Here is a 20,808-nt window from a genome sequence, read left to right on the forward strand (position 1 = left end):
TAAAAAAATTGCATTAACTGTATAGTGACTGGTTTGTTATATTGCCTACAAAATAGGGGGACATAATTATGATTTTTTTTGTATTTATTTTTTACTAGGAATGGCGGCGATCTACGATTTTTTTTTTCGGGACTGCGACATTATAGCGGACACATCGGACATTTTTTGACACATTTTTGGGACCATTCACATTTATACAGTGAACAGTGCTATAAATATGCATTGATTACTGTATAAATGTGACTGGCAGGGAAGGGGTTAACCACTAGGGGGTGGGGAAGGGGTTAAATGTGTAGCCTAATCAGTGTTCTAACTGTGGGGGGAGGGGGGTGACTGGGGGAGGTGACCGATCTGTGTCCCTATGTATAGGGACACAGATCGGTCCCCTCTCTCCCTGACAGGACGTGGAGCTCTGTGTTTACACACAGTGCTCCACGTCCCCGCTCAGTTACCGGGCATATTTACGCTAGCCGCAAGGGGCGCTTCCGTAGATTTACACGTCGAATGTGTAAATTGGGTAGATACGCCAATTCACGAACGTACTTGCGCCCGCTACGCCGTTTACGTTAGGCTTACGTCCGGCGTAAAAGTACCCCTGCTATATGAGGCGCAGCCAATGCAAAGTATGGACGTCGGAAAAAGCGTATCTTTTTACGTTGTTTACGTAAGTCGTAAGTGAATGGGGATGTGCGTAGGTTACGTTCACGTCATAAAGGCATTGAGCCGGCGTATCTTTAGGGAGTCAATTCGATGTGATACTGAGCATGCGCGCGCATGCGCCGTACGATCGGCGCTTCATTTGCATGGGGTCACGGCTCATTTTAATAAAACACGCCCACCTCTTCCACATTTGAATTACGCAGGCTTACGCCGGCCGTTTTACGCTACCGCAACTTACGGAGCAAGTGCTTTGTGAATACTGCACTTGCCTGTCTAAGTTGTGAAGGCGTAGCGTAAATAGGATACGCTACGCCCGCACAAAGGTTGGCGTATCTACTGAAACGCCGACCTAACTCTACCTGAATCTAGCTAACTGTGATTGTTAGGACCCATGTACACGGGACGCTGCTAAACATACTTTCAGAGGCAGTTGGATGCCCCTGAACTCATTCAATGTTATCCTATGTAACCATGTACACAGTCTCGTTTATTGCTGTTTTTAGGCAGTTGTGTTTAACAGCGCTTCTTTGAAAGCAAAAAAATGGCCATCTAAAAAAATATATATATATATATATTTTTAAACGCTTCTAAACGCAAACGCGGCAAAACGCCACTAAACACGGCATGTAAATGCGGCAAAACGGACGTTTTAAACATGGGTTACTATCTGTCAAGTTAAATCATTCAGGAGCAGTTGTAAAAACGTCCCATGTACATGGAACCTTAGATGGTGGTGCCCTATCATACCCAGATCTTTAGAGTTCCTAGAAATACCTCTGATAACTGCACTCCAGTTTAGGGCGTTTGAAGTGTTATTGTCTAGCTCAGTGATGGCGAACCTTGGCACTCAAGATGATTTCCCATGATGCTCAACTACACTGCAGAGTGCATGAGCATCATGGGAAATGTAGTTCCAAAACATCTGGGGTGCCAAGGTTCGCCATCACTGGTCTAGCTGGTCCATCTATTCAGTATAGCAAATGGTAGACTGTTTATAGGGCTAGCGCAAGTGTGATGTAGCAAACCACATACAGTATGGCCCCATGCACACGAGACGCTGCTAAACTCGAGTTCAGAGGCATTTGGGTATTTTTTTCAACTGCCCCTGAACACATTTAATGTTATCCTATGTGTCCATGCACACAATCACGTTTTTTGGCGTTTTAAAGCAGTTGGGTTTATGTCCGTTTTTTCAGACGCAAAATTTTGGGTACAGAAGCGTTTTATTTTTGCGTTTTTAAACTTTGGGAGGGTCTACAATGTCTTTGAGATAAGCGCTGACAGCCGCAAACGCAGTAAAATACGCCGCTAATCGCGGCAAAACGTTGCGCAATTCGCGGCAAAACGGGCGTTTTAAATGCCGTTTTTTGCCTTTGAAAACGTAAGTTTAGAGGTGTTTGTAATTGCTACTCGTGTGCATGGGGCCTTAATGTACAGTACTTAGCTGCTTGAAGACTGAAAAACGTTGTGCTATTTACAATAAACATTCAATCAAAGTAAAAATGGATATTATTTCAGCAAAACAACATGAATATCTGCACTAAAACAACAGTTTAAACTATGACTGCATTGCTAAAGTAAAATATATTTGTATATTTGTAGGAGTTGTAAAGAATTTTTTTTTCTTCACCTTAATGCAATCTATGCATTAAGATGAAAAAACATCCGATGATGTGGCCCCCCAGCCCCCGTTTTACTTACCTGACCCCTCGAAAGTCCCGTGCTCGGTCCCGAGATCCTCTTCGCAGCTCAGCCTGGCCGATTGGCTGGAGCGGATGGATTGAGAGCAGCGCAACCATTGGCTGGCGCTGCTGTAAATCACATCCAGTGACGCGGCACGCCGAGGGGCGGGGCCGAGTGATACAATGAGCGGCTATGGCCGCTCGCTGTATCACAGGAGCACGCCCGCAAGGACTCATCACCATGTGAGCTCTCTCGCATGACTGTGGTAAGTTCTTGCGGGGAGGACCAGAGACAGCCGCCGAGGGACCCCAGAAGACGTGGATCGGGGCCACTCTGTGCAAAACAAACTGCACAGTGGAGGTAAGTATAAAATGTTTGTTATTTTAAGGAAAGAAAAAAAAATTCCTATAGTAACCCTTTAATGTATTCCTTTCATCTTTACTATGTGACGCAGGTTTTTGCTGTTAGCCCTTTGGTAACTGTCATCTCAACAAGAGCTGTGAACACAATTTATATGAACCTTTCTGCTTTAGCCCCAGAGGGATGAAAAGAAAAAAGCCCATTTATGTAAACATTTTTATGTATTCATCTATTAAAAGTGAAATCTAACTATCTCATAATTCAATATCAGCACATCTTCTAAAGAGGCAAACATGCCCTTTATGGGGGAAAGCTAGTTAGTGAATACAACTAGAACATGTACTGTACATAATCACAGCAAATTTCTCACAATCAGACAAGACAACATACAACTATGAAAAGCAGGGGATTTGAAATAGAACTAGTGTGACTAAAGGTAGCCCTACATGGCTCAATTTTCTCTCATTCAGCCCCTGGACTAATAGCTTGAATGAGGAATCTCTACACCCGCAGTTGGCTAAATACAACAGCACATCTGATAGGATGCATTCACTGTTCAGCTGTTCAGCTGATAATTTTCAATCAGGTTTTTTAAATGGACCTTTCTCAAACCGAGTTGTGCTTGCAGGGTTACCGATGGCTCAATCTTTGGCCAATGCTGCAGAAATTGTAAACAAATTGACCCGTTCATGGCCAACTTTACAATTGGACTGATAATAAAAGTGCTGGAATATTCCCCTGTAGCTAGAATTGTAGCCCTCTGGTGCAAGTGGCCTGTTTCGTTCTGAGCACGTCTTGCTTATAACTAGGGATGCACTGAAATTTCAGCCACTGAAAACCATTGGTCGAAAATAGGGCTATCAGAGTTTTGCAGGTAGAAAAAATTAGATTTTGCTGTGATTTTATCGTGTGTTTTTCACAGGTCATGTAACTTAGAAACTGCATAAAAAAACGCAACATGGGTGTATTTTTGATGCGTTCTTGCTGTGTTTTCAATGCATTTCAATGGAAAGGTGCATTTTTTTAACTGACCAAATATGCAGCAAGCAAGATTTTTAACACCACAGCCAGATGCATTTTTCTTGAGCTTTTATTGTGCTTTTTTTGATACAAAAGTGCTTCAAAAACTGCTCAGTGTGAAAGCAGCCCATCCGTCGAAAAAGTGCCGATAATGGGCAAAAATGAATTCATATTCATTTAAACTCATGATATTAAATAAAAAGTTAAATATAATACAATTATACATAAAAATATATATATGTTTTAAAAACCATCAAAACCTGTGCAGGCACTAAGGCACTAAGGCAGGTTATAAAGTACAGTGGAACCTTAGATTGTGAGTAATACGGTAAAAGGAGCGTTTCGCAATACGAGCACTGTATTTTTTAAAATCGTGACTCGGTTTGCGAGTGTTGTCTCACAAAATGAGCACGATTCAGGCCAAAGTGGTGCGCATTGCCGCTTTTGTCTGAGGTGGGGGGGCGCTGGAGCCGAGCAGAGGCGAACGTCGCTGATCGCATCCGTTCGTAAAAAGCACGAAAAAACCCCAGGGCAGCATGGGTAGGAAGTCTTTCCGAGGTAGGTTTTCGTTTCCAATGCTCTCCAGGGGCCCCCCTGCCTCTGGCCGCATGCGGTATTGCATCCCATTGAAGTCAATGCAGAACTAATTATTTTCGTTTCCATTGACTTCAATGGGGAAATTCGCTTTAATATCTGAGTACTTTGGATTATGAGCATTCTCCTGGAATGGATTATGCTCGTAATTCGAGGTTCCACTGTACATGATTTCATTCATCCAGCAGGTTGAACGAAAGTCAACTGCTGCAGAAAAAAAATCATGTCTTCTGCCTTACCATCCAGGGCTGTGTACAAAGAGTTGTGAATGGAATAAAATACAAATCCTTTGGTAGGTAAAACATTTTCCTTAGATGTATTTTATCTGTGTATTTATCTGTTTGCCCAGAGTTGAGGTTCAATGATTAATGGACCTATCTTCAAAGAATATGCTTTGATCCAGAAGACAGACTATGAATCCTGCTTGTTTAGAGGCCCCCAATTCTGATTCACAACGAATTATCGGATTATTTCATTAATAAAATTGAAAAAATCCGCGAAAGTATTCATCAAAATGGAACCGTCACCAACTCCCCCCCAAATCACAAACCTAATACCCACATAAATCCACCACAACCACCAAAATTTACTCTAAAACTCATTTCCATCGATGCCACTAAAAATATCATCGGGACTCTGCGTAACAGCACAGCACCCAATGATATCATCCCCACCAAACTGCTGAAAGAAAGTGCCGATATACTGGCACCAGCTATCACGCAGCTCATAAACCAATCATTCAAGGAGGGCATGGTGCCCACCTTGCTGAAACAAGGTACAATGAAACCAATTCTAAAAAAAACTACCCTCAATCCCAAAGACCCAAACAACCGGAGGCCCATAACAGGTCTAAATGTTTTCTCCAAAGTAATGGAGAAAGTAGTTGTACAACAGCTGCAACTGCATTTAGACAGCCATAAATTACTCGACCCGTTTCAATCAGGATTCCGTCCGGGTCACGGAACAGAAACGGCGCTGCTCAAAATATGGGATGGCGCTTTAGAGGCTGCAGACGAAGGAGAATCTTGTCTCCTGATACTGCTGGACGTAAGAGCGGCTTTTGACACTGTAGACCACGGACTACTACTGGCTAGGCTAGCTGAAGTAGCCGGAGTCTCTGAAGGTGTTTTACCCTGGTTCTCCTCCTTCTTGGAAAACCGATCACAAATAGTGAAACTGGGGTCTTTCACTTCTGAAAAATGTACGGTATCATGCGGAGTCCCTCAGGGATCTCCCTTGTCGCCCGTATTGTTTAATATATATCTTCGCCCTCTCTTTGAAATCATCAGTAACCAGAAGTTACTTTACCACTCCTATGCAGACGACACACAACTGTATTTCCGCATCTGCAACAAAAAGGATCATTCTCTTGTACTAGAGAAATGCCTTACTCTAATAGATAACTGGATGACAAACAGTTATCTTAAACTCAACGGTTCGAAAACAGAACTTCTCCTGTTTCACGCTAACCGGAAAAATCACCCCGCGTCAACATGGACTCCACCGCCCATTCTGGGCAAAACTATCACCCCTAGCACCAAAGTCAAAAGTCTCTGAGTCATTTTCGATACCTACATGACAATGGATGCACAAATAGGGTCAGTAGTCAGCGGATCCCACCATCTGCTGTGCCTACTACGCAGACTCACACCCTTTATCCCGAAAGAGGACATTGCAGTCGTGGTGGGAACAATCATCAATTCCAGATTCGACTATGCAAATGCCCTCTATCTAGGACTCCCCAAATACCAAATCACTCGTCTGCAAGTCGTTCAAAATACGGCCGCTCGACTAGTGACTGGAAAAAAACCATGGAAATCAATCTCGCCTTCACTGAGATCCCTTCATTGGTTGCCAGTAAAAGACAGAATCACTTTCAAGGCACTCTGTCTAATACATAATTGTATTCAAGGCAACGCCCCCCAATATCTATGCGAAAAAATAAAAGGCCATAACCCCAATCGCATTCTGCGATCCACCAATCAAAACCTACTCCAGATACCCAAAGCCAGATACAAGTCCAAAGGAGATCGAAGATTGCAGTCCAGGGACCTCGCCTGTGGAATGCACTACCAACCACCATCCAACTGGAGTCGGACCACTTGGCCTTCAGGAGAAAGATTAAAACCCATCTCTTCTGAGGTCAAGGGGTTCCTTACCCGTGAAATGGATATAGCGCCCAGAGGCGATTCAGTTTGCATGTGTTGCGCTTTACAAGTCTCTCACTCACTCACTCACTCACTCACTCACTCACTCACTCACTCACTCACTCACAGAAACAGACACCAGAAAGTACCAGCAGAACCTTCCATAAGAAAGGATACATCAAATCCACCAAAGTGCTGTACCCACCAAAATACATAAAATAAACAGCTGTGTACCACTAGTAACTACATATGGTATAATCCAGAACTTGAGGGTATACAGGAGATAAAGGAAACAATCATAACAGCAGATGAAAGAACTCCACAACCTCTGATTATGGCATCCAGACAACCACCCAACCTCAGATACAAACTAATCACCATTAAACTTCATTCTGACAACAGAACACTGATAATGGAAGGGAGCCTTGCAACAATTAATGCTGAAAACTGTGAAACCGCAAAAATAAATTCTAAAGTGCATACACATAGAAAAATAAAACTTTCAATATTGCAGGCTTAGGACCCTTTCACACAGGCATTACGATCAGGTCTGCCTGTCATTTTTTTCAGGCGGACCTGATCGGAAACTTCATGAAGCCCTATGGACATGTGGATGTAAACAGAATAGTCTGTGTATACCCACCTACCTCTATCTGTTCAGGTCAGGAATAAAATAACCCAGAGAGTGTTAGAGGCCATAGAAACAGACAAATGTGATGCTCTATCAAGTCTGCTATATTGTTTTAGTTATATGTAGCACCCTCTACCATAGGTAGGTGTTAGAGTTGAGGATTTTTGTGGTAGCTGCCAGGCAGGTAAGTTTAGGCAGGCCTATGCTGCATGCTGGGCCTGCTTGTTCTGATCTAGAGGGGCAGGGAGTGGTTAGTGTAACAGTGGGTGTGACCACCTGTCTTTTAGCTCTTGGGCACCTCCCCTGTTTCCAGGGAGAATGTTCTTGAAGAGGGGCAAGGCTGGCAATTGGAGTGACAGGAAGCTCATGTAAGGAGCCCTGACCAATCCCCAATTGGAATTGGCAGGGGAAAGGCACCCTACTTAAGCTCAGGTTCAGCCCACTGGAGGGGAGTTCTTGGCTGGGTGAGGTGAAGAATGGAGTGTTAGACTGCAGCAGGAGGCCCATCCCCGTCGGGAGGAGCTCAGGAGCTGTGAGGAAGCCTCTCTCCTTACATGGTCATGGAGGAGCTGGTCTGGAACAGAGGAGCTGGAGAAGCATGTCCGGGTAAATTCTTCATCAAGGACTCAGGGCAGGAGAAGGTTGGTGAGTGAGGCACAGTGGATATCTGGAGGAGGCATGCCAGGGGAGCTGGGTACAAGGCCAGAGGAGAGACTGTCAGGTTTTGTGTCAAATTGATGTGGCCTGCGGGCAAAGGATTTGCAAGTCGGGCTAGCTGGGATCAGTAGTTCACCAACTATCTAAAGCTGCTAAACAACTAGGCCATCAAGAATGGGTACTGCAGGCCCCTGGCCTATTAGAAGTCAGCAAGTCCAGCAACCATCTGGGATTATTCAGAGTGATCCCTGGTGCAGTGTAAAGATAATGGGGCGGAGAGATTAACATTGTACAGTGAAGTTTGTGCAGGAGGAGAAGAGTCCTGGGAGTAACAGTCTGCAGGAGTTCGTGCAGAGGAGGAGTAACAGTCTGCAGGAGTTGGTGCAGAGACGGTAAATGTTACAGTCCATCATTTGGTCAGAGTGCAATTGAATTAGCAATTCTTTAATACTGATGACAGTGGTCTGTTCTTTGGGTATCCCATACCCCTTCCCTAACCAAGTTATATCCCTCAAATAAACAAAAACAAAACAAAAGCAAATGACTGTTCATTGTCTACTGGAGAGGGATGTATGGAGGTCTGGCAGCAGGGTGAACATGGTGGATGTTAGTAACTAGTAGCAACCATCCGCTACTTATATAAGATTTTTGCTGGCAACAACACAACAAAACCAATCGTGATAAATGTGAAACAAAAAAATGTTGCCACACTAAACATAGATAATGAATTAAAACGTGTCCATAAAGTGTGAACAACTGGTGCTGTTCTGAACAATGCAGGTGATATCCTTGATGAACATCCAGTACCAATGAGTATAATTGATGTGCATGAGTCTAGACAAGCGTGATATAGAAGTATAGAAGATCCAATCAGCTTCCTCTATTATATTGCAGGTGGTGGTACTGTCATGGTAACCTTTACTCCATAGTAGGGTCCATGAAGGAAAGATAAAACAGCCACATAGTGTAAAACTGCTTGACAGTTTATTAAAAAGAAATCAGTGCTAAACACTTACAGAAATCTGGGAATAAAATGAGCATTAATAGATCCAAGACATTCTAGAAGTCGATCGACCAGTTTACAGGGTTGGCGTGTGTGGTACCTAATGGACATGGACGCCACACAATGCTTTTTGTTAGAATTAATGTCATCTCAGGTATGGGGCCCATGTTCTACACCACGCAAATATATACTGTCCAAAAATAGGCAGGATACAGCCACCCCCGCCGCTCTAATCAAAAGTACAGTATAGCCATGTTGGTAATAGCATAGATGTCCAAGCATCAATTTGGAACCAAGATGGCCACCGGAGACCATTGAAGCCTCGCTGTGGGTGCAAGCATTCAAGCCTTACTCTGGTTATAAGTCAAAACTCGTTTTGGAGTCAAGCCTCACTAGTTCTAGGTAGGGATGAGCTCTGGCGTGTTCGCACAATCCACGTGCAGAGTCCTGCCAGGAAGTCAGCACTGTGCTGCGCTAATCACAAGCAGTGAGACATTTCCCAATCTCTGCAGCCACGCATCGGAACAATGTCTTCCTGCTTGTGATTAGCGCAGCGCCATGCTGACTTCCTGGCAGGCTCTAAATGTGGAGTGTGCGAACACGCATCCCTAGTTCTAGGTACAATTCAAGCCTTATCCCCAGCATCCCTCTCTGTCCTCATCGTACTGCATCCCCCTCTGTCCCTGGCATCCCTCTCTGTCCTCATCACACTGCATCCCTCAGTTTGTCCCCAGCATCCCTCTCTGTCCCCAGCATCCCTCTCTGTCCTCATCGCACTGAATCCCTCTCTGTCCCCAGTGTCCCTCTCTGTACTCATTGTACTGCGTCCGTCTGTCTGTCCCCAGCATTCCTCTGTGTCCCCGGCATCCTTCTCTGTCCTCATCGCACTGCATCCCTCTCTGTCCCTAGTGTTCACCTCTGTCCTCATTGCACTGCATCCCTCTCTGTCCCTGGTGTCCCTCTCTGTCCTCATCACACTGCATCCCTCTCTGTCCCTGGTGTCCACCTCTGTTCTCAATGCACTGCATCCCTCTCTGTCCCCGGCAGAGTGGGGCTGCACTGATAGGCTCCACTGATGGGCACTGAAAAGGCTGCACTGATAGGACTGTACTGATGGGCACTGATAAGGCTGCACTGATGAGGCAGAACTCTTAAACTGTACTGATATGCTGGACTGATGGGCACTGATAGTCTGCACTGGTGGCCACTAATGAGGCCTGTTGTGGAAATGTTGTGAAGATGTATTTAATATGATTTGTCACAGTGTCTCCCAGTGTTAGTACTCCAGCAGCCCGCTATAAAGAGTGGACTGGGGCAGACTGACGCTGGTTAAGAACCATCTGGTAGTGTTTGCAGAGTGGGGATATGTCCACCAGCAAACGGCCCCTGTTCGATGCACAGACGTTCATCAGATGTGTTCACTCTATGGAGACATTATCGGTTGTGAGGGGATGTACGCTCTTGTCGCTCCTGTGTTCCTAATTAACACATAGGGGGGCCATGACGTGTGCCTGCAGATAATCTCCCATCCACAGGAACGGTAGTATAATCCGGGTATGCATTGTTTTCTGAACACGCAGAATAAGGATCCACGCCAAAAGTAAAAACGGGAGTCTTTGAATTGTTATGGTCGGAGAGAGCGTCGATGATTTCAAGCCATGCAGCTTCCTTTGTCTAGTTGAAGATGATGGCTTACAGGTACGGGGGCGGGAAATCATACACACTGTCCCTGCCCAGACACGCCCACAAGACTCCAGTAGTCATTGTTAATTGGTTGTTGTATAACCCCTCCTGTTTGAAGGAATGCCTGTGCTTGATTGGTCGATTGTGAAACTATCAGGCTCTATTGTTACTGTATATAAATAAATATGACTCCGAGGTTCAGGTCAGTTTTTTGGTCGGACAGAGGATGTGCGGGAAACAGAGTGATAATAAGATGCATTATACCATTAGGCTGAAAGGGCGCTTAAAGCGCAGGCGATATGGATTACGCATGGCGTATAGAGAAAACTCCATGACAGGCCACACTGATGGGCACTACTGAGGTTGCACTGATGGGCACTAATAAGCTTTATGTTGATATTGTTCAAAAGTTGTTGTTAATATTTATTTTTGGAACTTAATTCTGCATAAAACATTTAACAGTGTAATTTCATGAGATAATTTACAAGGGCGTGTTTAAGGGCGGGGCAGGGTAGGGTTGTATTTAAATTAGGGGTGCATAAGTTTACTCAAGCCTAGGGGAGCACATAACCTAAATACACCACTGGATAGAACATATGTTGAGAACTGCGTCACCCCATGAGCGTAACGAAATTCCGACAAAAAAAATGTGAATTTTTTCTGACAGAATGTTGGCTCAAACTTGTGTTGCATACACACGGTCACACAAATCTTGTCGGAAATTCCGACCGCTAAGAACGCAGTGATGTACAAGATGTATGATGAGCCGAGATCAATGAAGTTCAATAGGCAGTTCGGCTCTTCTGCTTGATTCTGAGCATACGTGTTTTTTTGCGCAACGGAATAGCATACAGATAAGCGGATTTTCGGATAGAAACTTTTTCCATTGGAAAAATAGAGCACCTGCTCTCAATCTTTTGTTGACAGAAATTCAGACAGCAAAAGTCTGATGGAGCATACACATGTTTGGAATTTACGACCAAAAGCTCACATCAGACTTTTCTTGCCGGAATTTCCGATCGTGTGTACTTGGCATAACTCTTGAGCAACTAATTCTCTTGTCTTTTTCATGTTACAGACACCTCACTGCCAAGATCTGCCTTGCAGCCTTTAATCTTTTGTTTTTAAAATACCATCATTTGCACTATTTGAAAAAATTAAGGATTAATAATGACTCTACATAATGAACTCTTCTGTTTACAGTTGCTCAGAGAGCAATACTGTATCATGCCCAATAATGAGGCTGCTGCATTAGTTCCCCTGGTACCCTTTACATTACTCCTGGCATTTGCTTGTCTTTCAACCAACCCTTCCTAAATACTGCTTGGTACTGTGTTCTCTCTGCTGTCACACAGAATGCCCAGAAGTAGAAGGTAAAATCTACCATCCCTCAGAGAAGCCCTACTAAAAGGATCATGGACTTAGCAGCAAGGCTGACAAATACTTCGGAATACAGCACAGCTGCATTGATTCTTGGATCATGTTAGCAGTTAACTGATAGTTTTCTCTTGGTAGAAAATGCATTTAGGCCCCATACACACGGGAGGATTTATCCGCGGATACGGTCCAGCGGACCGTTTCCACGGATAAATCCTCTCGAGGATTTCCGCGGATTTCCATCCGATGGAGTGTACTCACCATCGAATCGAAATCCGCGCCAAAATCCTCTGGCGATGACGTGTCGCGCCGTCGCCGCGATTATGACGCGGTGACGTGCGCGACGCTGTCATATAAGGAATTCCACGCATGCGTCGAATCATTACGACGCATGCGGGGGATCCCTTCGGACGGATGGATCCGTTGAGTCTGTACAGACCAGCGGATCCATCCGTTGGGATGGATTCCAGCAGATAGATTTTATAGCATGTCATCAAATATTTATCCGCTGGAAATCCATCCCAGGGGATAAATATCCGCGGAAACAGATCCGCTGGAGTGTACACACCATAGGATCTATCCACTGAAACCCATTCGCTGGGATTTTTCAGCGGATGGATTCTATCGTGTGTATGGGGCCTTAGAGGGTATTAGATGAGAAATGTGTATAAAATGAGAACGCAAAATTTGAAGCGCCATTAGGCCCCGTACACACGACTGGATCGATCCGCTGGGATTGATCCGCGGATCAGTTCCAGCAGATAGATCCGGTCGTGTGTACGGCCTAGCGGACATTTTCAGGCGGATAAAAATCCAGCCGACGGATTCCCAGCGGATAAAAATTTCTTAGCATGCTAAGAAATCTATCCGCTGGAATCCAGTCCAGCGGACTGATCCGGTCGTCTGTACAGACTCACCGGATCATTCCGTCCGCTCCCATCCCTCGCATGCGTCGTAATGATTCGACGCATGCGTGGAAGTATTTACCTTCCAGGGTCGCGCACATCGCCGCGTCATTTTGCGGCGACGGCACGGCCACGTCACCGCGGATGTATTCCGGCGGACCGTTTCCAGCGGAAATCCTCTCGTGTGTACAAGGCCTTACTGTACTTTCATCCAGCACATGTCATAGTTGTACCTACAGCTTTACCTAAAGGCAGGAAACAATATATGTACTTTATTTACCTGTATTGGATAAGGTACCAAATATACTGCAAGACATACCATGAGCAGCTGCAACAACAGCACCAGCAAAAGCAGCATGTGTTCGGCCTTTGGTTTCCACCAGGCGCTTGTGACACAGGTGAGGGTTCTTCATTTTGTGACTGTTGCCTTTTTCGCATTTCAGCGAGTCCAAAGTAGCTAAAAAAGATCAGAAGACAAGATGTGAGATGGTGTGCAGTTATGCACCATTATTAATAATCATTCTAGTTGAATACATCAGCACAGGCTATGAGTGTAAAGCAAGCCTACGCTTTGTTTATTCCTCCATTACTTATTTTACAGCACTCTACATTAGGTCATGTGACATAAATAAATTCAATAATGGAGGACTTCTCCTTCAACAAGCTGTTAATACCTGTTGGTCTTTTTCTGATAGAGGCATAAAAATAATGAGAAGGAGAGCATGTATATGTATATATACAGTATATATACAGACTACTGGGATTGCCAGATGGGAGGCTAGTATTATAATCCACAGAGTTGCTGTGGATGGTGAAGATGAGAGCTTTGAGGGTAGCAATTGCACTTGTCGTAAAAAGTTTAACATGTATGCATATATTATGCACATGTACTGTATTACATGTAGGAACCCTGCCCCAAGAAGTAACGTCCCTACTCTTAATATTAATGCTGCTAGGCTGTAGAAAGTGTGAGCTCTAATTCAGCCCTCAAAAATTCCACTTGCCTGCTTGCATTTTGCGAGTGGATTTTGAGGGCTGGCGAGCTATGGTTGCCTTGGAGCGGGGGGGGGCGAGCACCACCGCCGGCAGGTGTGTTGTATGGGAGCCAATCTCCCAGCGATCGGATGGGAAGAAAGAGGAGAGCCGCCACCCAGATGGTCAGGGCACCGGGAACATAACAGCTTTCATTTCAATATCTGTGTGTTCCCTGCCTCGCGCTGTCACATACAGCCCCTTCTCTTTGTCCGGGCACTTTGATAGACAGATCACCCATCCAATCCTGGGACAGGTGATCTGTCTATCAGACAAGGGGTGGGGGGCTGTATTTGACAGCGCGCGGTGCGGAACACACAGCTATTGAAATTAAAGCTGTTATGTTCCTGCCGCTCTAACCATCCTGGCGGTGGCTCTCCTCTCTCTTCCCCTGTACAGGTAGGCTGTGCGGGCATAGGCTGCATTGGTGGCCCAGGCTGCATTGGCGGCACAGGCTGCATTGGCGGGCGCAGGCTGCATTGGTGGATACGGGCAGGCTGCATTGTTGGGCACGGATAAAGATGTTGTTAATATTTATTGTGCATAAAAAGTGTCATTTCATATGATAATTTATGAGGGCGTGTTTAGGGGCGGAATTAGGGCTAGCCCTGCTCTAATTGATAGTTTTGCTTGTGCCTGCTTTTGACGAGTGTTCCGGCAATGGTGTAAGAGAATCCAAAAATCTAAGATATGATTATTTATGTCTTTCTGGCCAAACATCAGGAGGTTTATTGTCAGTGGTGTATGCTGAGGAAGGATATGAATATTTGGGGTAACCTTGGAAAATTCTCTTGCCTCCTAGGCTTTTCTTGGGAAGGAAGTGTATGTAGCTGTTCTTTGACCTCCCATGTCATGTTTTTGGGGTCTGAAAGCTTGCACTTTCTTGTCAGAGGAACTACCTGGAGGAGTGAAGCTGGAAACTTGAATAGGAGTACCAGGGTGAAACTTCATGTGCTGAAAAAGCATTCCGAGAAACTGGGTATGAGCTTGGAAATGACAGGAAGTCTGATGGCTCACAGTCAAAAGAATACAGAATACAGAGTATTGGTCTGGTTTAAAAGAGAGGTTTATGGAAAAAAAAATTATACTCACCTAGGTATATGCAGCCTCAATCTGAGGCTGCATCTGTCCCTCGCCACTTTAGCACTGAGAACTGAGCGATCAACACCACTGACTGCTCAGTTCTCTCCTCCACTCTGAGCAGAGAGCAGTGACTGTCGATCACCGGCTCTCTGCTCCTCCATCACTCACTAGACCACTGGGCTGGGTGGGTTGCTGGCTCAGTCTCCCTGTGGCACAAGGCATCCAGTCCAGGCACCTGGGTGGACCCCAGATTGCCCATGGTAGGCTGAAAACAGGTCACAAGAGTGCAGAATGAACTGTACTCCTGTGATTCACGGGAGAAGTATAGCCAGAATAACATTTTCACCCTTTTCTGTCTTGACTGTAAGGAGGATCTGGAGTCTTTGAATACTTGTTTAGTTATTCTGGGCCAGATTCACAAAAGGGATACGACGGCGTTTCTCCTGATACGCCGTTGTATCCCTGTTTCTATCTATGCGACTGATTCATAGAATCAGTTATGCATAGATATCCCTAAGATCCGACAGGTGTAATAGTTTTACACTGTCGGATCTTAGGATGCAGTACCGCGGCCGCCGCTGGGGGGAGTTTGCGTCGTAAACTAGCGTTGGGTATGCAAATTAGGAGTTACGGCGGATCCACGACGGTTTTTCGCGTTCGCTACGTTGCCGCTAGTCTAGTTTCCCGTCGCAAACTTACACTTTTTTTTTTGGTGCCTTAACTTTAGTCAGCAAGTGTATTGCTGTCTAAAGTATGGCCGTCGTTCCCGCGTCGAAATTCAAAATTTAACGCCGTTTGCGTAAGCCGTCCGGGAATACGGAAGTACGCCGTTCAACAAAAATGACGTCACGGCACGCAAAGCACGGCGGGAGTTAGGAAACGGAGCATGCGCAGTAGGTCCGGCGCGGGAGCGCGCCTAATTTAAATGGCACACGCCCATTTGAATTGGCCCGCCTTGCGCCGGAGGCCACGGGCGTAGTTTTCATTGCAAGTGCTTGGTGAATCAGGCACTTGCGATGAAAAATTGCGGCGGTGTAACTTATCTAGGATAAGTTACGCCCCCACGATTCTACGTGAATCTGGCCCTCTGTTCAGTAATCCCTGCCTCTCTCTGGGTTTCGTAGACTAAATAAACTGGGTTAACCCTATCAAAATTGACTGCCCTGCAATACTTAGACCCCACAAAAATTCAATGATTAAACGCCATGGTGAAATGTTAGCCAACCGAGCCACTTGGGGGTCCTTACCTGCCTCCAGGGGTAAGGGGTGCTTATATGCTTACATGCTTGGTTTTTTAATAGAAATGCATTTTCTATAAATTGACTGACAGCAATCCAATCTCAAAACAAACAATCCTCAATGTGTGCACATGGACTATTAGTTATTATATGAAATGAAAATGATGACTGCATTCTCCTTTCCTTACGAGGCTGCAGTCAACTCACAAAAATACCTGGACAAGTAGTATAATTAGTAGTAGGGTATAAAATCACTGATTATCCGATCCCTGGTGCTGCATGCAATGAGAGGGATTCATTCACAAAACATACCATAATCAATGTGCAAACCCTTAATTTCTGCTAATATTTGGCCTTATAGAGGAAGAAAGCTCTTTTGAAAATATATTTTATAGGAAAAAACAGAACAACTAGAGGGCATTGTCTACAATATAATGTGATATTACATGTTCTATTGAGGCACTGCAATTAGCAGTCTTAGTTGCAATCTGAATGGATTGACATATTAAACCACATGTACAAAATTAAGAATTGTCCTATTATAACTTGATTATAGGTTTTATTTTTATAAAGGAATCATTAACAATGTGAGAAATCAAACAGAGTAAAACAAAGTTGATTTACATCATTCAAAATACCAAAGCATTTAATGACACAATTTTTCTTTTCTGTGTTGTGAATGCCCTTAGGATGTCCCAGTACTGTAAAAATATAACCATTAACTGAACAAACCCCTTATTTTACCCTAATGTGAAAAACAGTACAACAGCCTATCTGTTATCATCACTACAAAAGCAAGTAGACTAAATAGCATTGGTAAGTGTTGCTCAAAACAGCCCGAGCATAAAGACAAGACAAATTTTCTTAATTCAAATTGACCAACATGCATTCTGTTAGTGTGTGCTGGCCAAATTAGAAATATTTTATATTTAAACATTGCAGAATCTGTTACAATGTGCTGCAAAGCATGGTAAGGGAAAAAAAAGTATTTTTGAAAAAAAAAAAACTCACTACAATGTAAAAAATTCAGGAATACATGTTAACCCATGTCAAATGCAAGTGGTGTGAATCCAGCCTCACACCACATTTGTACAGTGAAGCCTCGTACACACGACCGAGGAACTCGACGGGCGAAACACATCGTTTTCCTTGTCGAGTTCCTTGTTAGGCAAGGCAACGACAAGGCAAGTTTCTCCATTCCTGTCGAGGAAATAGAGAACTTGCTCTCTTTTTGGCTCGTCGAGTTTCTCGACAGTTTCCTCAACGAAAATGTACACACGACCGGTTTCCTCGGCAAAAAAAAATCTCCCGGCAAGTTTCTTGCTGGTTTTTGCCGAGGCCTGAGGGACATGCTACCTGACACAACCAAATATGTTGGGTAGCATGTCCAAAAGTGTTTGGATAGCCACCTGGAGCTTATGAAGGAAGTGAGGTTTCAGAACACCGCCCACCAGAGACATAAATATAAATCTACCTGCTTTACAAGGCTCTGCTGATTTACTTTGTCCAGTTAGCAGCAGGGTCACATTAAGAGCCGGTTCACACCAAAATGTGGTGAGGTAAAGGCCTGTCCCTGTGTGGTTCTGGTGTAAATCGCTCTCAACAAAGGTATTTATCGGTGTATAACACTCACTTTTTCACCCTGCAAATTGGTTGCAAATAGTGTGTCCGTGTTATACGCCGATACTGCAATTTGGGCTGCCTCAGAGAGAACGGGGAGGGTGGGGGGAGAGCGCAGTCACATTACATACAGCGAGAATCTCCTGTTTACTTAGCAGCCTCTGTAAATGGAAGTCCCGTCTCCTGGGCAGGCATTGGACCAGAAGCCGGTCCAGGAGGCAGGACTTTGTATTAAAGAGGCCGCAGAGTAAATAGGAGATTCTCGCTGTATGTAATCTCAGTCAGTCAGCAGTAATCTGAGGTTAGATGGGCATTGATCAGACTGCATTCATGGCAATGGTGTGGTTACAGATGGGCATTGATTAAGCTGCATTGATGGGCAATTGTGAGGTTGTAGATAGACATTTATCAGGCTGCATTGATGGGCAATGGCGAGGCTGCAGATGGGCACTGCTCAGGATACATTGATGGGCACTGACCCTTATTTTGCTTCAAAGTTCTTAAAATTTATGTTTTTTTTCCTGAAACTTCCCTCTTAAAATGAAGGTGTGTGTTATATGCCTGTGCATGTTATATGCCGATAAATAGGATAAGTTGAGAGCTGACTTGTTACCTTTCAATTCTTTCAACTCTATTGGCTCTTTCACACCATCACACCGATCCCCGCTGAGCAGGCAGATGACAGGTCTGTGTCCGCTCTCCTTAAGCAGTCCGCTCTTCTCTATGGGCAGTCTGATGTAAATGTCTGTAAATGCCTGTAAATGCCTGTCTGTTTACAAATGACTCATCCGATCCACCAGACAGATGGGAAATGGATCCCCCATCCTTCTAATTTTAGTGGATAGGATCGGATCGGGTGTCAGCAGGTGTAAACAGACATATGCCTCTGCTCCATAGAGGGCAATGAATGATCCGATCGGGATCATAAAAAAAATGACAGGCGGACCAGATCGGCCCACCTGTGAGAAAGAGGCCTTACTAGTAGTCTAATGCCCTGTATACACGGTCGGAATTTCCGAAGGGAAAAAGTCCATCGGGAATCCCAACGGGAAAAAAGAGAACCAGCTCTCTATCTTTTGCCTGCTGTTTTTGTCCGTTTTCCTGTTGTAATAAGTCCGATGGAGCATACACACGGTCGGGATTCCTGACCAAACGCTCTCATCGAACTTTTTCCGACAGCAAAACCGATCTTGTGTACGGGGCATTTGTAACCTGCTACATTTTATAACTTCTTTATGACTCCAGTGGCCAAAGTGGTCACCCTCCTTAAAGGGGTTGTAAAGGTTTGTCTTTTATTTTCTAAATAGGTTCCTTTAAGCTAGTGCCTTGTTGGTTCACTTACCTTTCCCTTCTATTTCCCTTCTAAATGTTTTTTTTCTTTGTTTGAATTTCTCACTTCCTGTTCCCCTCAGTAAGCTTTCCACCATCATCTGAGCAGTGGAAAGTCATTTAGAACAGCTTACTGAACACCTTATTGAGGAGGAACAGGAAGTGAGAAATTCAGACAAAGAAAACAAAAAAAATAACATTTAGAAGGGAAATTGAATGGAAATTGAATGAAAAGGTAAGTGAACCAACAATGCACTTGCTTAAAGTAACCTATTTATAAAATAAAAAACTAACCTTTACAACCCCTTTAAGGTTTTAAGATGGCCATCTCCTCCATTACTACAATTATTTCTCCTACTGCCGTGTACACACGACCGTTTTTCGGGTTGTAAAAAATGACGTTTTTTTATGTCATTAAAACAATGGGCTCCAGGGCATTTTTCACAACGTAAAAAATGGGCATTAAAATTTAAAACATGTCTAAATCAAATTTTTCATGTAGTTTTTAACGTTGTCGTTTTTAACGGTGTAAAAAATGGTCGTGTGTGGGCTTTAACGACGTTAAAAAAACGTGCATGCTCAGAAGCAAGTTATGAGACAGGAGCGCTCGTTCTGGTAAAACTAGCATTCGTAATGGAGATAGCACATTCATCACGCTGTAACAGACTGAAAAGCGCGAATAGTTTTTTACTAACACAAAATCAGCAAAAGCAGCCCCAAGGGTGGCGCCATCCGAATGGAACTTCCCCTTTATAGTGCCGTCGTACGTGTTGTACGTCACCGCGCTTTACTAGAGCATTTTTTTTCACACAATTGTGTGTAGGCAAGGCCGGTTCAACAATAATCGGGTTGAAAAAAACATTGGGCCAAATTCTCAAAAACCTGTGTAAATGTAGGATTATCTAACTTATGTCATTTAAGTTACGGCGCCCTAAGTTGGTGTCGTAAGTACCGTATTCTCAGTGCATTTGCGCACAAAATTGCGCCATCCTTAACTTAAGTTTCAATGCGTAAGGCGTGGTTATGGCAAGTGGGAATGAAGTGGGCGTGCTTCATTGTAATGAGCCGTGACCCCATGCAAATGAAGTGCCGGCCGTACTGCGCATGCGCGCACGAATCTGGACCTCACTGCGCATGTGCAGAACTTTGGTCAGCGCAATCAGTGAGATAGGTAAAAGGCCAAGCGTACTTAGTTTGAAGATCGCCCTGTGTCTAAATAGCCCCAGTCAAACAGACTTCTATTGCAAAAGTATTTCCCTGTGTTCCCTTCCTAAAGCAAGTTGCTTCTGCTTTGAACGTTTGTCAGTGTTTGTTGGTAAGATTTGTTTGTGAGAAAAGTGTTTGTGGAGTTGGAGGGTATAGTTGGTGTTTGTTTTTGCTAATTTGTTCTTTGTTTTGATTGTTTGCCTGTTTGTTTTTGATAAGTGTTTTTTTTTTGGTGTGTTTATATTTTTTGTTTTCCTTTTTTGCCTGTTTGTTTTTGAATTTAGAGTAGCTGTCTGTATATTTTTTATTTTTGCTTGTTTGTATTTTCTTTGTTGTGTGTGTGTATTGTTGTTTGTTTTTTGGGTGAGTTCCCTGTTGCTGGGTGTTGTCTGTCATGGCTCCCAAGCGCAGGAAGCTTAATTTTACCCTGGCAGAGAAGCATATACTTGCTCAGGGCGTCATTAAATTTGGGCGATTTCTCCATGGCCCTGAGAGCCACAACACCACCCCGGCCAGGAGGAAGGAGATCCTTCAAAAGATCACCGATCGGATCAATGCGGCAGGGGGGGGGGGAGGCCAG

The 20,808-nt window shown here is 44.3% G+C and overlaps 1 protein-coding gene across 4 annotated transcripts in view; it reads right to left on the reverse strand.

Annotated features, from left to right (window-relative positions):
• The window catches only part of RGS17 (regulator of G protein signaling 17), a 140,115-nt gene that overhangs the window by 38,664 nt on the left and 80,643 nt on the right, over nucleotides 1-20,808 (reverse strand). For 3 of the 4 annotated variants that reach the window (XM_040350892.1, XM_040350890.1, XM_040350891.1), the window contains exon 2: nucleotides 13,040-13,177. In XM_040350892.1, coding sequence (XP_040206826.1) covers nucleotides 13,040-13,158 — 119 coding nt within the window. In that variant the 5' untranslated portion in view covers nucleotides 13,159-13,177. Of the gene's footprint in view, nucleotides 1-13,039; nucleotides 13,178-20,808 lie in introns of those variants that run through there. The other variant, XM_040350894.1, reaches the window with a different exon arrangement.

Source organism: Rana temporaria, chromosome 4, assembly GCF_905171775.1.
Source record: "Rana temporaria chromosome 4, aRanTem1.1, whole genome shotgun sequence".
Taxonomy (NCBI): Eukaryota; Metazoa; Chordata; class Amphibia; order Anura; family Ranidae; genus Rana; species Rana temporaria.